The sequence below is a fragment of the Dufourea novaeangliae genome, unplaced genomic scaffold (genome assembly GCF_001272555.1).
Source record: "Dufourea novaeangliae isolate 0120121106 unplaced genomic scaffold, ASM127255v1 scaffold64, whole genome shotgun sequence".
In the NCBI taxonomy this organism is placed as follows: domain Eukaryota; kingdom Metazoa; phylum Arthropoda; class Insecta; order Hymenoptera; family Halictidae; genus Dufourea; species Dufourea novaeangliae.
In genome coordinates, this window is record NW_015373954.1 from 2278504 (window position 1) to 2291749 (window position 13246).

Consider the following 13246-nt stretch of genomic DNA (forward strand, 5'->3'; position numbering starts at 1 on the left):
GGCAACAAAGTATGCGCTTGGCAGGTTACTATGCCAATAATATTGTTCTTCTTGAAAATATCACGTTACTACTGCAAAATATTACATTTAATCGACAGTCGAATCGAAGTTTACCGATTTATCGAATGTTATCGGAGCGGCTCGCAGGCCACAGTAATGTGAATTTATTTTAATTCGATATAGCTTCACTTCGAAACGGCGAATGTGTGTTTCGCACGTAACTTCCATGAAATCAGCAAAATTGTGCGACTGCAAACATCTGTGCCACTCGACGCCCCGCTCCGGTCATCGTGTTTGTCCATCGAGTTTATTTCCGCGTGAACTCGGTAATTTATTCTTGTGCGCGTTCAATTACACAAATTTCTGGTCTCTCTGTAGAAATTTTCGCGTTCCTTTATTACACTTTGTACAAAAACTACCAACATTCCCAAAGAAAGGGACAAAAAAGCATCAGAAAAATGAGAGACTAGATTTTCAAGTGTTACGCTATGATTATACAATAATATCTGCAAAGTTAAATTACCAAAGTACAATATATTAAAGGACATGAAAAAATATAATTATTACAAGGATAAATTATACAAGGACTTTAAAAAAAGAAAAACATAAGAAGCTTTCTTTATTTTTTTCAGGTCTGTTTAGGACGGTGTGTATCCTCTTTCAAAACCACAGGGCATTCTGAAACCCTACGAAAATCCATAAATCATCTCAATAATCGAAACGGCAGAAATCGTTCAAGGGCCAAATAACGCCTCAGGTCCATCCGCCTTCGACCTTACTAAAAAAGACTGACGCTAACAAGCATACGAAATGTATCTCGTGACGGTACAGTATTCGATTCACTCGGGCCACTGATTACATTGTCGCCGGTATCACTGTATTTCCTGTTTGTTTAGATATTGGGTTATCCCGAGATTGGGATATCGAACAACCAGCGAGGTGGGGATAGGAAACATATACTTTCCGAGAGTTGGCAATCTTAAGAATGTGATGCTGGCGCGGCTATACATAATCAAAAATGGAACAAAGGGGCTGCTCCACTTTCGACCAATTGTCCAGAGTTTGAAAGAAAGTGACGTCGTAGAAAATCAGGTCGTAGTACAATCGCCAATGAAGAATGCGAGAAGAGGTTTCTGTTTCGAAAAAAAATGTACCCTAATTTTCTGTTCTTCTTCTTCTTATTCGTTATAAATTTATTTCTGTTCTTTATATTTGTTAATTGCATAGGGACAAACCAGTCATCGGGTGCTAATAAGCTCACGGAATTATTTTTTGTCCCGAGAATATACGATGTCGTTCTCATACAAACGTTATACACAGTTCTGAACCATTCGGGGTTGCAATGGCCCATAGTTTTCTTATCTCGCCGCCATTCTATTGCATCGTATACGATGCACCTTCGCGATATCAGTAACGTGGAATAGACTTCGATGTTGTTCACAGACATCGCGTTACATTTCGAACGGAACGGACTTTTATGGCTTTTAACAGGTCTCATTTTAAAGTAATTTATGTGTTCCATAAATTTATAGTGTTTTGTCGTTTTTTTTTTTAAATAATTTATTTTATAGTATAGCAATTGCAGAATGTTCTTTATTTACACAATTGAACAAGTTAATGAGTACAATTTATATATGTTGTATTTTTTTTATTCTTTTCATTTACTAATGACTAGTCTGATAGCTTGATTTAAATGAACCTTTTTAATTTCCAAATGTATAACAGATTTAAAAGTCGTTAGAAACGAATTTGTAGAGGGTGTTACCTTCAAATAATATTTTACCATTAAATGGTAAATGCCTTCTGATGGTAATTTATGTTTGTATGGTAAATTATCTAACTATGATATGTAATTGACTAGCACACGGTAAATCGTCATAACAAAATGCTTAAGTGCAATGTCATCAAGAGCGCTGACAAAACGATTGATAAAGTCACGATACATGTTACATCTGCAGTAGCTGCATTTTTCTCGTGCGTTTACACGTGTCATTCTTGATGATTGTTCAGTTTCGTTATGGATCAAGATTTACAACGTTGCTTGAATCTATTAAAGGAGAACGATGAAAATGTTCGATGCAATGCCGAAAGTGCATTATTCACTGTCTGTCAGAACATCTTGTCTCATCCGAATGACAAACAGTTTAGAGAGGTGTGTCTGGATGATCCTATAGTTGAGAAACTGCTTCCTGCTATTGGGGCCATGGAATGCTTATTTGACATAGGATTCATTGAGGTAACTACCATTAGAACAGACAAAATTTCATTCAACAATTTCGAAATTCAGTCACCATATCTTTGTCTATTTTGTTTTAATAGGCAGCTGATTCTCTTATCTTACCACCAGAAGCATCGCTCTCTAAGTTACAGGCTCTAGAAAATCTGCTTTCTGAAACATGTTGCATAAGCACAGTTACTGTAGACAACACTGCAGCCTATAATTTATTGCCTAAAACAACTGATCCGAAAGAAAGAGCTTTCTTAACCAAAATTGTCCATGAGTTTCAAAGGATTATGCATTTCGATAATCCAATTCTACAGAAGAAAGCTAGGAAGCTGATACCTATAACAGAGCTCAAGATAGCAACCATGAATAGAATAAGAGAACTACAAGCGTAATGACTATTTATGGAATTATACATTGTATTAGTTCATGTTTTTTTGTTCTTTCTTTACTAGATTGTTTTCAGACGAATTAAGCTAAGCAAAGAGAGTCTAGAGGAACCCACTGAGAGACAATATAAAGAGAGTGACATTGATACGGAGCAATTGTTTCTCATGGAGGTTATGCATTGGTTTAAATACAAATTCTTCACATGGGTTGATAGTCCCAATTGTTCTGCATGCTTAGGTAGTTGTGAATATAACGACGTTGTACGTTCTGAAGATCCAAGATGTTCAACAATAGAAATACATAAGTAATATGCCAATGTTTTTTTGTTTTTGATTTGATATATCTGTATCTGAAATTTAAGAAGAAAACTGTGTATTGTTATAGGTGTACTAATTGCAAGGCACTTGTCAAATTTCCGCGTTACTTTGATCCAGAACCGCTACTGACTTTGAGACGCGGACGTTGTGGAGAGTGGGCGAATGTATTCACGCTACTCTGCCGATCATTAGGATACGATTCCAGATTTGTATGTGACCAAACAGATCATGTTTGGACAGAGGTATGTGTAATGGCAATTATCTTGACATTCTGTTTTCATTACTTAGTAATCTATCTTAGTTAGAATTCAGTAGTAATATGTTAGAAATAAATTAATGTGTCAGGTATGGTCCATACATGAAAAGAGATGGATTCATTTAGATCCATGCGAAGATGTCATAGATCGTCCTCTGATGTATGAAAAAGGCTGGAAGAAGAAATTGTCGTACATAATAGCATATTCAAAGGATGAGATACAGGATGTTACGTGGCGATATACACGGGACCAAGTAGGCGTAATGAAAAGAAGAAATATCTGTAGCGAAAATAATTTGTTGCAACTCATTGAATCACTGAACAGACACCGACAGTGTGCCGCCAATTACAGTGCCTCGCGTAGGGAATACTTGATCAAGCGGAGATTATTAGAACTCGTAGAATTAATACATATGCCGAATGAACAGAATTCCGATGTTCATGACAACTATCAAGAAAGATCTACTGGTTCGTACAAGTGGAGACTACAAAGAGGAGAAGTTTCTCAGGTATAACAACCAACTGCAACTAATAAAGTTAGTAAAAATAAATTAACAATAAAAATATGTTTATCTATACTTCTCAGGCATTTTCGGGAAGAAACTATTCCTGGGACATTTCGAAAAACGGAGAAACATTTCACTTAAATTATTCGGTTGTTAAGGACACATATCAGGTACTAAATGGGGAGGGTAGAATATTAGAACAAATGTCTGGTTGGCAGAGTGGTGTGAATGAGGTAGAAGGCGGGATATTCCGTAAAACGGAGAACGATTGGAAAATGGTGTATCTTGTTCGTTCTCCTGAAGCCACGTGTGGCCAAGTGAAATGGAATTTTGTAGTGAGCAATCCAAACTTATGTGTATCGAAGTTTTATTTGCAAACTGTGATAAAGGTATTTCATGAAGCTAATGTAACATGGCAATTGAAAGCATTCTTTGACAACACAGATGAAAGTAGGTCCGTAGTGATCCATATCAGTGACTGTACCGATTATTACACAGACCTGTTAGAGGGAGCAGTAAAAATAATTCTTTCGGTTAAATTTTCCGGTGGCCAAGGAGACTGCGCATGGCAACACGCACAAATTTTTCGAGAAAGTTTAGAAGTGAAAGAAGATCGGTCCTTCATAGTTAATATTGAATTAAAAAAACGGTAGTCATACTCTACGCATATGTATAGGTTTTAAATTACATGCATGATCCTAGCGGGGCAGGTTAACAAAATTTAAAAAATGCAATATTATAAATAAAGACATTCCACGTTTAGTATTTTATTTAATTGAAAGGATATAGGAAATCAGGATTTTTGAATCGTTGCTCATTTAGAAAGAAATGTAAATTGTAAATAAAGGCGAATTCTCGTGAGTTTATAAGCTTGAAAGATTTTATTTCATATATAAAATAAGCACACAAGTAATGGCACTTTAGAAATAATCGTGTCTGATGCATAATAAATAATTCATTAATAACAACTTCACAAGCATGAATAGCACTTGAACACAATGCGCTTATTGTTGAACGTTTTTAAACATTAATTTGGTTCTTACAGGAGGTCCATACAAAAATTACATTACAAAATAGTACCTCAACTGCTATAGTATAATGTGATTGTTTAGAAGTGTTGCAAAATTAAGAATATTCCCCGTAATAATTATTCAGTTTATTTATATGTCGTTGTGGTTGACTGGTTGTTATTTGTTGCAAGTGCAATGTTGCAAAACAGTGATACAGACAGTAAATTATATAATGTGCAGTGGCTCCCTGTATAATGCATACAGTACTTTCTTTATAAATAATTCGCAAATAGGGAGGAATTTAATTTGTACGAATACAAAGAAATGTGAGTAAATAGATAAATTACAGAGTAAAACGATATTACTCGAATCCAGTGGAATACAGTACTAACATAAGTATTAAATAACTTTCTGATTCACGTTTAATGTTAACCAGTCTGCTATTTTAGTATACTTATAAAGTACATTACATTATTTACACATACTTCGCGTATCCCAGCACCAAACAATCCTTCAATGATGCCGTCATCCTATAGCATATTTAATACATATACATACAAAAAATATTTAATATCTACAATCGTCACGTAACACTTGTGACTATTTAAGTAATAAATTCACATAAGCATATCTAGTGGTTGTTTATATTAATACTAAATAATATTGCTCGAAAAGGATGTATAAAATAACAGGTAGGCACTAGTATTCTGAGACCTTACTTGATTCACAGAAACTTCTGTTACTGTTTGATCGTCGTACTTGTACCATCTAAACAAAAAAATTCGTTACACAATTCAATGGAGGGAAAACAAGCTGTGAGTGTAAATAATAATATATAGATATACTTACTTATTCTGATTGGAATTTTTACAAAACGCTGTATAGTGACCACCTTCCATGGTTCCGTAATGATTAGACATGGCATATAAGCTGTAATTATAGCTACGAATATTCGAGATGGTTGCTGAAGTGCTGTCCATAACTAAATACGGCTTCAAGTTAAGGCCTGTGAGAGGGAAATCAACAGCAGTATTTCTTTTCTCGAGCCAACCACCGCTCTCGGCGAAACGATTTAAATGTATCACTATGATAGGTGCCAGTTTCACAAAATCAAATTTCTTTGTAGCCTCTCTTGCCGTCTGACACTTTGGGCACTTCCATCCGACTACTTTCTGACCAGTTACGAATTTCAATATACAATCCTACACAAGCAAAGTAAATTTATTTGATTGAAGAGCAAATAATTATTTATGTTTGAACTTACATTTAATGTACACCGATTCGAATGGGGCAATGATGTTGTCAAGCTATTGAAAGTTTCATACGTAGTACTGCTCTGCTTACAAAAACTGCAGGTTATGGTAGATCTTAGCTGACCAAAGAACAAGTCTGATATTATAGATCTTTGCGATCCCATTGCTTTGTCCCATGCTTCTTCAGCAACAGTCATTTCCAAGGGGACTTTGCACTTCTGTAAAATGCAATGCGATCCAGATCTATCAGCCCACTATTCACACAAATACAGAGGTAGTTTTAAAAATATAAAACCTTGCCTTCTTCAGATCGTTATGCATCCAGTCTAAGAGGAATGTCAAAAATTCGTGGGAATCCTGCTGCTCGTAACTTTCGAATTGCAATTTGTACTGCCCAACTGCGATCTAACAATTATCATAGATAATAATAAAAAGTGTTTTGGAGTTCAATGTTTTTACGTGCAAAAAACAAATATTAATTTATATAAATTCTTTTAAACCTTTAGATCGCGAGGCGATATGCTCTTGTATTGGCCTCTCCAGAGTACTTTAATTACTTGGGCCACCTCTTCCACGACTTGCCCTTGTGTACTATTATCGTTACTTGTGTTGAGATCGTCAGCGTACAAATTATCCGTGAAATATTTAGCTAAATGCGTTGTATTACTCAAGCATTGTATAATACTGTTCATGTAACACGAGTTACCCAAGTTCTTTAACCCTGTGATACCTGGATGCTGTAATAGAATCGTCAATACACTAAACACCGTGACTATTCTTATAAAAACTCAAATAATCGAGAATTAGTTATTATTTTTTTTTATTATTTTGCATAATTCGTTTAGAGAACCATCAGTTTTATCTAATTTTTCAAGAAGTCTATAATAAAATCTATTCAAGATAATATCACTTTTAACGTTTGTTTGCTTACCTTTCGAAAATAGTTAACATTAAATTGTGGTACAAATTTTCTGGATAAGTTTACCATTTTTCGATTCACTATTTAATCATAAAACGTTCCCCCGCGTGTTTCGAAGTATTACAGAAAGTCTGACACGACATTCTACAGTACACCATTAAAACTTTATATCCGTGCATTGGATCATAGTCCCTTTGAAGCTCAATAAAAAATGAACGGGTATCGGTTATTAATGTGACGATAGTCGCGTAAATACTAACGCATATGATTCAATGCTTCGGGAAAGGTTCGATCAAATTGGATTGAGAAACCTTACAGGAACTGAATGTTTCTATGCTCACGTGCGTTTTCGTTAGACAGACTTCTAGTATAATATAAAAATCGCACGATTTTTTAAGTAAACCTTAATCGTAAAATGTTTAACTTATGATTTTATGAACAGACTTACTAAAAATCAGTTCATATTTCACTCCAAGCAAGGTACAGATATTCGGTAAAATGATTGCAGAATGTTATTTCCAGCGGACTGTCACGATCGAACCACGTGTATTGAAAGCACGTGCACAATTTTTGCACTACAAATTCAACTTTTTGCGAATCAAATTTACCCTTTTGCAAATCAAATTTACCTTTTTTAAATCAAATTCACATCAACGTACAATATCATCTATAAAAAGTTGAATTTGATTTGCAGAAAGTTGAATTCGGAGTCCAAGAACTGTTCGTCGGTAACTCGCGCGTAAGTGCAGAAAAATCGGAATATTATTTGTGAAATAGTAATTGGAATAGTAATACGTACCACGCTTCCATGAACAGGGTTCATTCTTTCTTCGCGATTTGCCCAACTAACATGAGACACTTTAGTCTCGTTGCTGAGAGATCCATTTTGATTCTGCGATGGTGTCTGTGGCTTTGATGTTCTGTCCACTCGTGGTGCTTTGCGGTCTATTAACTAAACGATTGATAGAACAATTTTAATTATTATTCAATTGTTATACAACACTCTTTAACTAAGTGACTGTTGAGTTTGAATTGGGTCGTACCTGTAGCAAATTTGGGCTAGAATACGAGCGCTCCAAATTACCCATAGACGACGAATTGTCCGATTTCAGAGGTTCTCGATGAATATTATGTTCATTCTCCTTTGCTGATAATTCTTTATAATCATTCTTCATAGATTTCCTAATCACATAAGAACATACAAAATGATACCAAATAATAAGGAGTCGACTGCAACATCATATAATGTACGTACTCTTGTAATTTCTTTCGTGCTGCGGCTACATTTTTTATACCCATTTTCAACAAACCAAGTTTAAGATCTAGGGCGCCTTTTTCGTGCTCCTCAGCAGGATTAAATTTAATTAAAGCCATTTTGGGGTAATTCTTGGCAAGGTCATTCTCAACTTTCTCATATTCCTTTTGCTATTTATAAACACAAATCTATCAATTGTTTTATACGAATCATACAGAAAATAATTCACCGCCCAAATATCAATGGTATGATGTTTATTACCTTGTCTTCTAATTTCAGGCGCAAAATCTTTAAATTATCGCGGATAAGCTCTTCTTCGTTTGTGCTTTTGTATTCGGAACTGTACTGCATGTACAAAGCACGTTCTTGTTCTAAAATCTCTTGTTCCAAATTATGCTTATTTTTCGCGAGCTCGTTCAGTTGCCCCATTAGCTTCAGTACAGCTTTAGCTTCGGACGCGAATGTATCTGATGATACTGGTTTGTTGCTACGATCAACAGTTGGTTTCATGGAAATATCATTTCGCTTTATTGTAGTCAAAGTTCTTTTGTATTGAGGTTCCAATGAATTGTTATTATATTTCCTCGAAACATCCGTTTTGTCGCTTGAAACATTTATCCTCGATACCTTCTCCGTATTTATAGTCTTTACATTAACTGTTTTATTTTCATGTGTTTTATTAATACTATCTTCCTCATCCGAATGTATCCATTCAGGGTATTCGATGTTATCCAACATTTCGTTCGAAGTATTATTAAGCGTCGGCTCCGAAATATTAGGGTTTGTCGTGAATGCTGGATAACGAGTTATCCATTCTGCGTAACCACCATCCAAAATTGTAATCTTCCCATGTTTTATACCAGGATCCCAGTTTTCCAAAATTTTCCTGAATATACTTAAAGAATTGTTTGGCGTCAAAGTCTTACTCGATGTATTCGAATCGAGTAAAATTATAACGTCGACGAACTGCACTCCCCTATGTCTATACAAGTCTAAAGCTTTCTTGTCTTTATGAAGGAATTTCTCGAAATGAGATGCTAACAAACTAAAATCAATTTATTAGAAAAAAGTTATTTTAATGTAGTATTATTGTCCACACAAACGAGCATCAGATACTTACCCAAGCTTTATCTTACTGCTTGGAATGTTAACGCAATGATTGCACAATATTTTGGAACTTTCAAATTGTGATTTAGGTCTAATATCAATAATTAAATATCTGCCATATATATCTTGAACCAATGGAAACAGCTGGTTACAGTTTATAATTTCCTCATTGTCACCAACCAACGGATCTCTTGTTGGTGTCTCTGGTAATTTTATAGGTTCGTCAATTGGAGTCATATAAGAATCTGTTTCTGTGACATTATCAATATCCATTTTGTCCACACTATTATTCTTTCCTAACAATTTCTCTTTCCTATTCTGCTTGTATCGCTTATCTAATCTTTCATTCAGGTCTGCAAGTTTTTTCTTTACTTCATTGATCTGCAATGTAAACATGATATATGAACATGTATCTCTTGTTTGTCAATATATAAAGTTAGTTCCGAGGTAGCAAGCAATTTAATAAATCGTATAAAGTGCAAGCATTTACCTATAGTGAATTTAACCCCTTGCCGTAACATTTTGCCTGGCAAAATCCGGGCCAAAGAGATGCACGGAAATGGTGAGTTTCCTGTTTAAGTTTCCTACTGCTGAGACTGTTTAGATTCTAGCCCTTATCCCGATCAGTAGTTATCTCCACCATAAACATACCTAGTGCGTAATATATGAACCAAAATTGACAGTACGAAACTTATTAGTGACATTTCTGTTTGGCCCAAAATTGTGACCATGAGTCTGACTTGTGATATTCATGTTCGGCACAAAGTTCTGATGACGAATCACACTCTTCAAAGTACGGCAAAGGGTTAATAAAGCATACGCAACTTCTCACCTGATTCGCATGCATATGTGGTAAGGAATGTGTCTTGTCATCTTTATATTCATGTGTAGTTTTCAGCCATTCGATGGAATTTAACCATCTCTTTAACATAATATATTGAACCTCTTCATTTCCATTCTTCCTGCTGTCCTCAGCCATGTTGTACATCTGAGGTAATCTGTTATAGATATGAGCTGGTTTTTTATTCTTGTAGTTGATATTTGTCTTCTGCAGAAGGTCGTTTATACTAGTGTAATGTAGGGGGGATGTTTTCTCAGACATCTTTGTTGAATTCAATATTGTCGTTGTTTACTTATGTACACTGCAAACACAGGGGTGTAATTATTGTAATCTACGAATCAAAAAGAATTTATAAGAAATTGAAATATTTTATAGTGACGTTTGTCGTCGAAATAAGATACTTACATTTATCCAAAAATGATGTTTATCAAGGTAGGATACGCACTCAAAATGTATACATTTCGTGAAGATAAAAGGAATCACTAACGAACTGCTAGTGTAACTAGAATTTATTAGTTTTGTTGTCCAGATACGTACTGTTAATGTTATAGGGTTACCATAATTTACGACAGTATACAAAAGGTAGACGGTACTGACATTTCCATTCACTAGTAGACATGCTAAGTTTTTGCGGATATTTCAATCATTAATAAAACATTATGGTTGGACTAATGTTTATCTATAATCTATAACTACCAATGTATGGATAACCTTCCAACATTTTAATAACGTGATGTTTGTGCAGGAAACTTTTGCGCCATCTGTCACCATTCCCACCAAAAGCTTTCTGTTTTTGTATGTGCATATTCGAACAGCTCTTATAGCATTATACAGAAAGCTTTCGTCTTGACCAAGCACTCGATTTGAAGCTCAAAGAACGTAGATTAATACCCGTATATTGTTAATAACAATAAATGACCAGAACACTGTTAAAATCGCATTTAATCGCGGAATACCACTATTTTTTTGACCGGTGGCGCCACTCGTGGCGAATTGCTCAAACTGCTAGCCAAATTATACCGACAGGTGAGTGAAAAATTCTGCAGTTGGAAAAACGCGAATATCTCAGTAATTAGGCATTTACAATGAACGCTGTTGGAATCAAATTATTCCTGACAACCCAATGCATCGACTCAATACCGCAAACACCCAGAATTAGAAGTATTATGTATGTATATGTTATCATATGTCCTTACGGAGATAGCAATACATACATATTACTCCAACATGATTCAATCTTATTTACATGATTAAACGAACGCCGAATTTCTTCCTCCAGCACTAGATTTCAAGCTTAAAGAACGTAGATTAACACCCTTTATTGATTGATAAGCCATACTCACACGAACAGTGTGAAAATCACAATTCTTTGTAATAGTTGTTAATGAGTATCGTCATGCATACCCCGTTTAGTCCACTTCGGACAGCTCTTATGCCGTTATGCGGATAGCATTCATCTTGACCAAGCATTCCATTTGAAGCTAAAAGAACGTAGATTAATCACCGTATATTGTTAATAACAATAAACGACGAGAACACTGTTAAAATCGCAATTAATCGCGGCATACCACTATTTTTTTGACTGGTGGCGCCATCCGTGGCGAATCGCTCAAACTACTAGCCAATTATATGGTTAGCAGTTTCAGCGATTCGCCACGGGTGGCGCCACCGGTCGAAAAAATAGTGGTATTCCGCGATTAAATTGCGATTTTAACAGTGTTCTGGTCGTTTATTGTTATTATCAATAACAGTGGATTAATCTACGTACTTTCAGCTACAAATGGAATGCTTGGTCAAGATGAATGCTATCCGCATAACGGCATAAGAGCTGTCCGAAGTGGACTAAACGGGGTATGCATGACGATACTCATTAACAACTATTACAAAGAATTGTGATTTTCACACTGTTCGTGTGAGTATGGCTTATCAATCAATAAAGGGTGTTAATCTACGTTCTTTAAGCTTGAAATCTAGTGCTGGAGGAAGAAATTCGGCGTTCGTTTAATCATGTAAATAAGATTGAATCATGTTGGAGTAATATGTATGTATTGCTATCTCCGTAAGGACATATGATAACATATACATACATAATACTTCTAATTCTGGGTGTTTGCGGTATTGAGTCGATGCATTGGGTTGTCAGGAATAATTTGATTCCAACAGCGTTCATTGTAAATGCCTAATTACTGAGATATTCGCGTTTTTCCAACTGCAGAATTTTTCACTCACCTGTCGGTATAATTTGGCTAGCAGTTTGAGCAATTCGCCACGAGTGGCGCCACCGGTCAAAAAAATAGTGGTATTCCGCGATTAAATGCGATTTTAACAGTGTTCTGGTCATTTATTGTTATTAACAATATACGGGTATTAATCTACGTTCTTTAAGCTTCAAATCTATTGTTTTGTCAAGCCGAAAGCTGTCCTCATAACGCAGTAGGAACTGTCCAAAGTGAACTATACGGTGTATGAATGACGATACTCACTGTCAACTATTTTGAACAATTGCGATTTTAACAGTGTTTTGGTCGTTTATTGTTGTTAACAGTATGCCGACTTTAATCTACGTTCTTTAATCTTTAAATCGAATGCTTGGTCAAGATAGAATTTTTTCGCTAAGGGAAAAGTTGTTTCATATCACCCTGGAATCACTTCTTTCAAGGAGTTACAACATTTTTGGGACATCCTGTATATTTGGTATAGGTCAAATAAATAATTCAAATACGTTGAAGTTTTCTATAATTTCTTCGTTATATCATTTTACGCGACGACCAGTTATTTCACGTACAAATATTTAAAACAGACTTATTATGCTTTTCGTTTTTCTTGCGATTCCAAGACATCTCGGTTTCAGAGTCGCATAAAAATACTCATCGACCTATAATAAAAAGTATGCTATGTACAAAGAGCACTTTCGGAAAATCTCTGATAATAACTGTCGAACACGATTTACGATTTAATGATTCGAATGAAACAATGCGTTATTACTAAATAAGAACCACTTTGTTTACGCTGTCTTCCTGTGTTACGAATATGTGCTCGACATAGCTGCACTTCTAGGTAGACGTACATTGCAAGTCGTTAGATGTATCGATACATTCATCCTTACAAGATCCAACGATTTAATAAAGTATTTCTTGCAACAGCGTGTACCCCGAAAACACCGTAATT

The 13246-nt window shown here is 35.3% G+C and overlaps 2 protein-coding genes across 5 annotated transcripts; one reads left to right on the top strand and one right to left on the bottom strand.

The window, feature by feature from the left end:
* The first annotated feature begins 2017 nt into the window (after nucleotides 1-2017).
* Nucleotides 2018-4712, top strand: LOC107186320 (peptide-N(4)-(N-acetyl-beta-glucosaminyl)asparagine amidase). The gene is made up of 6 exons (XM_015574161.1): nucleotides 2018-2236; nucleotides 2320-2615; nucleotides 2691-2918; nucleotides 2999-3173; nucleotides 3277-3696; nucleotides 3774-4712. Exons 1-6 carry the CDS (start codon nucleotides 2018-2020, stop codon nucleotides 4344-4346), a joined length of 1911 nt encoding a protein of 636 aa, XP_015429647.1. The 3' UTR covers nucleotides 4347-4712.
* Nucleotides 4713-5297: 585 nt separating this feature from the next.
* On the bottom strand, nucleotides 5298-11553 carry LOC107186230 (ubiquitin carboxyl-terminal hydrolase 8). Of its 4 annotated transcripts, XM_015574053.1 has the most exons (13): nucleotides 11325-11358; nucleotides 10484-10614; nucleotides 10070-10379; nucleotides 9251-9618; nucleotides 8392-9175; nucleotides 8131-8300; nucleotides 7919-8057; nucleotides 7675-7827; nucleotides 6457-6693; nucleotides 6257-6361; nucleotides 5968-6174; nucleotides 5553-5905; nucleotides 5298-5471 (listed from the first exon to the last, which is right to left on the bottom strand). In XM_015574053.1, exons 3-13 carry the CDS (start codon nucleotides 10337-10339, stop codon nucleotides 5357-5359), a joined length of 2901 nt encoding a protein of 966 aa, XP_015429539.1. In that variant the 5' UTR covers nucleotides 10340-10379; nucleotides 10484-10614; nucleotides 11325-11358; the 3' UTR covers nucleotides 5298-5356. The 4 variants fall into 4 exon arrangements, with proteins under 4 accessions (XP_015429539.1, XP_015429541.1, XP_015429540.1 ...); XM_015574055.1 differs by lacking the exons at nucleotides 10484-10614; nucleotides 11325-11358 and adding an exon at nucleotides 11483-11553; XM_015574054.1 differs by lacking the exons at nucleotides 10484-10614; nucleotides 11325-11358 and adding an exon at nucleotides 10616-10815.
* Between the last annotated feature and the right edge of the window lie 1693 nt (nucleotides 11554-13246).